The following is a 1,332-nucleotide window of genomic DNA, read 5'->3' on the forward strand; positions in this document are numbered from 1 at the left end:
CTAGATTCGTTCCAATTTCTCCACCGGTTTAGGTCTTTGCATCTCTTCCTCATCCCGATCGTCATGTATCTCAATTGGTAATGCAGTGGCCTTCTTCGAGCCTTCCTTGTCCTTCAAATAAGCTACGTAACACTGTCGGGAGATTCTCTGATCAGAAGACACTTGACCAATTCCCTTGTTAGTGGGGAACTTGATCTTCATGTGCTTCATTGAGACCACCGCTCCTAGCTTTGTTAGGGATGGCTTGCCGAGTATAACATTATACTCCGGAAGCTCTCGAACCACTAGGAAATTCACCCGAATGGTAGTTTCCTTGGGGAAGTTTCCAACCGAAAGATCTAGCTGAACTGATCCTTCGGCCATGATCAACGACCTAGCAAATCCATACAGGTGCGTGGATGATGGCTCCATCAAATCCTCCTCGATCTTTAGTTTCTGATAAGCTTCGTAGGACAAAAGATCTACGGAAGAGCCGATATCGACCAATACTCTTCTATATACTTCCCGACATCCAAACTCCACCTTGATGACTATGGCATCGTCGTGAGGCGTGCAAATACCTCTCTAGTCTTCGTTATCAAAGGTGATCAAACTTTCACCATCGGCCTTTTCCGTTTGTTCCAACGAACTTAGATTTGGCTTCCAGTCTTCGGAGTGACTCGGTTCGGGTCCCCCAAAAATAGTTAGGATCGGAGATCAGCTAGCACCAATCATTTCCTTTCCCTTCTTTGACTTGGGAACCTCGACCTGTCGCTCTCGACTTCCCGAATGGTCCCTCTTCTCTACAGCTATTCTCGACTCCGTCAATCGTCCTTTAATGAAACTTGAGAGATGTCCTTGAGAGATCAATCTCTTAATGTCGGCCTTTAGGTGCCTGCAATCATTGGTGTAATGCCAGTAATCTTTGTGAAAACGGCAATACCTCTCCATGTTACGTTCTCCAAGCTTGGATATGCCCTTGGGAGGCCATTTCAAGATATCCTGCCTTTTGATGATATTCAGAATCTCCGATCGAGGGGTATTCAATGGTGTGTACTCGCCTTGATCAGGAAAAGTTGCCTCCACGCCGAACGAGGCTTTCTTTCTCGATCATTATTGGGTTGCCTAGGCTTCTGTTCTTTGGTGGAGGCCTTCGTGTCCCCCTGACGTGCATCCAGAATCTCCGTCACTTCTGCTTGCTTTTGACACCTTTGCACCAGTTCAGCATAAGTGGTTGGCATGTCTTGAAGTAATAACTCCAAGAGTCTCCGGTTTGTGAGTCCTATGAACAAAGCAGTTTTAGCTACCTGTTCATCCAGATTCTCAATTTCCATAGTAACTTTGTTGAATCTT

At 45.9% G+C, this 1,332-nt stretch overlaps 1 protein-coding gene across 1 annotated transcript; it reads right to left on the reverse strand.

The window, feature by feature from the left end:
* Positions 1–363, reverse strand: LOC148998827 (uncharacterized). The gene has a single exon (XM_089141686.1). The coding sequence runs from the start codon at positions 361–363 to the stop codon at positions 1–3; it is 363 nt and encodes a 120-aa protein (XP_088997812.1).
* Between the last annotated feature and the right edge of the window lie 969 nt (positions 364–1,332).

The sequence above is a fragment of the Hakea prostrata genome, unplaced genomic scaffold (assembly GCF_041222555.1).
Source record: "Hakea prostrata isolate BN-2017 unplaced genomic scaffold, UWA_Hpros_2 contig_119, whole genome shotgun sequence".
NCBI lineage: Eukaryota > Viridiplantae > Streptophyta > Magnoliopsida > Proteales > Proteaceae > Hakea > Hakea prostrata.

What these genes read in the sequence shown, in the direction of transcription:
- LOC148998827 (XM_089141686.1), bottom strand. Translation starts at nt 363, where the DNA reads ATGGCCGAAGGATCAGTTCAGCTAGATCTTTCGGTTGGAAACTTCCCC.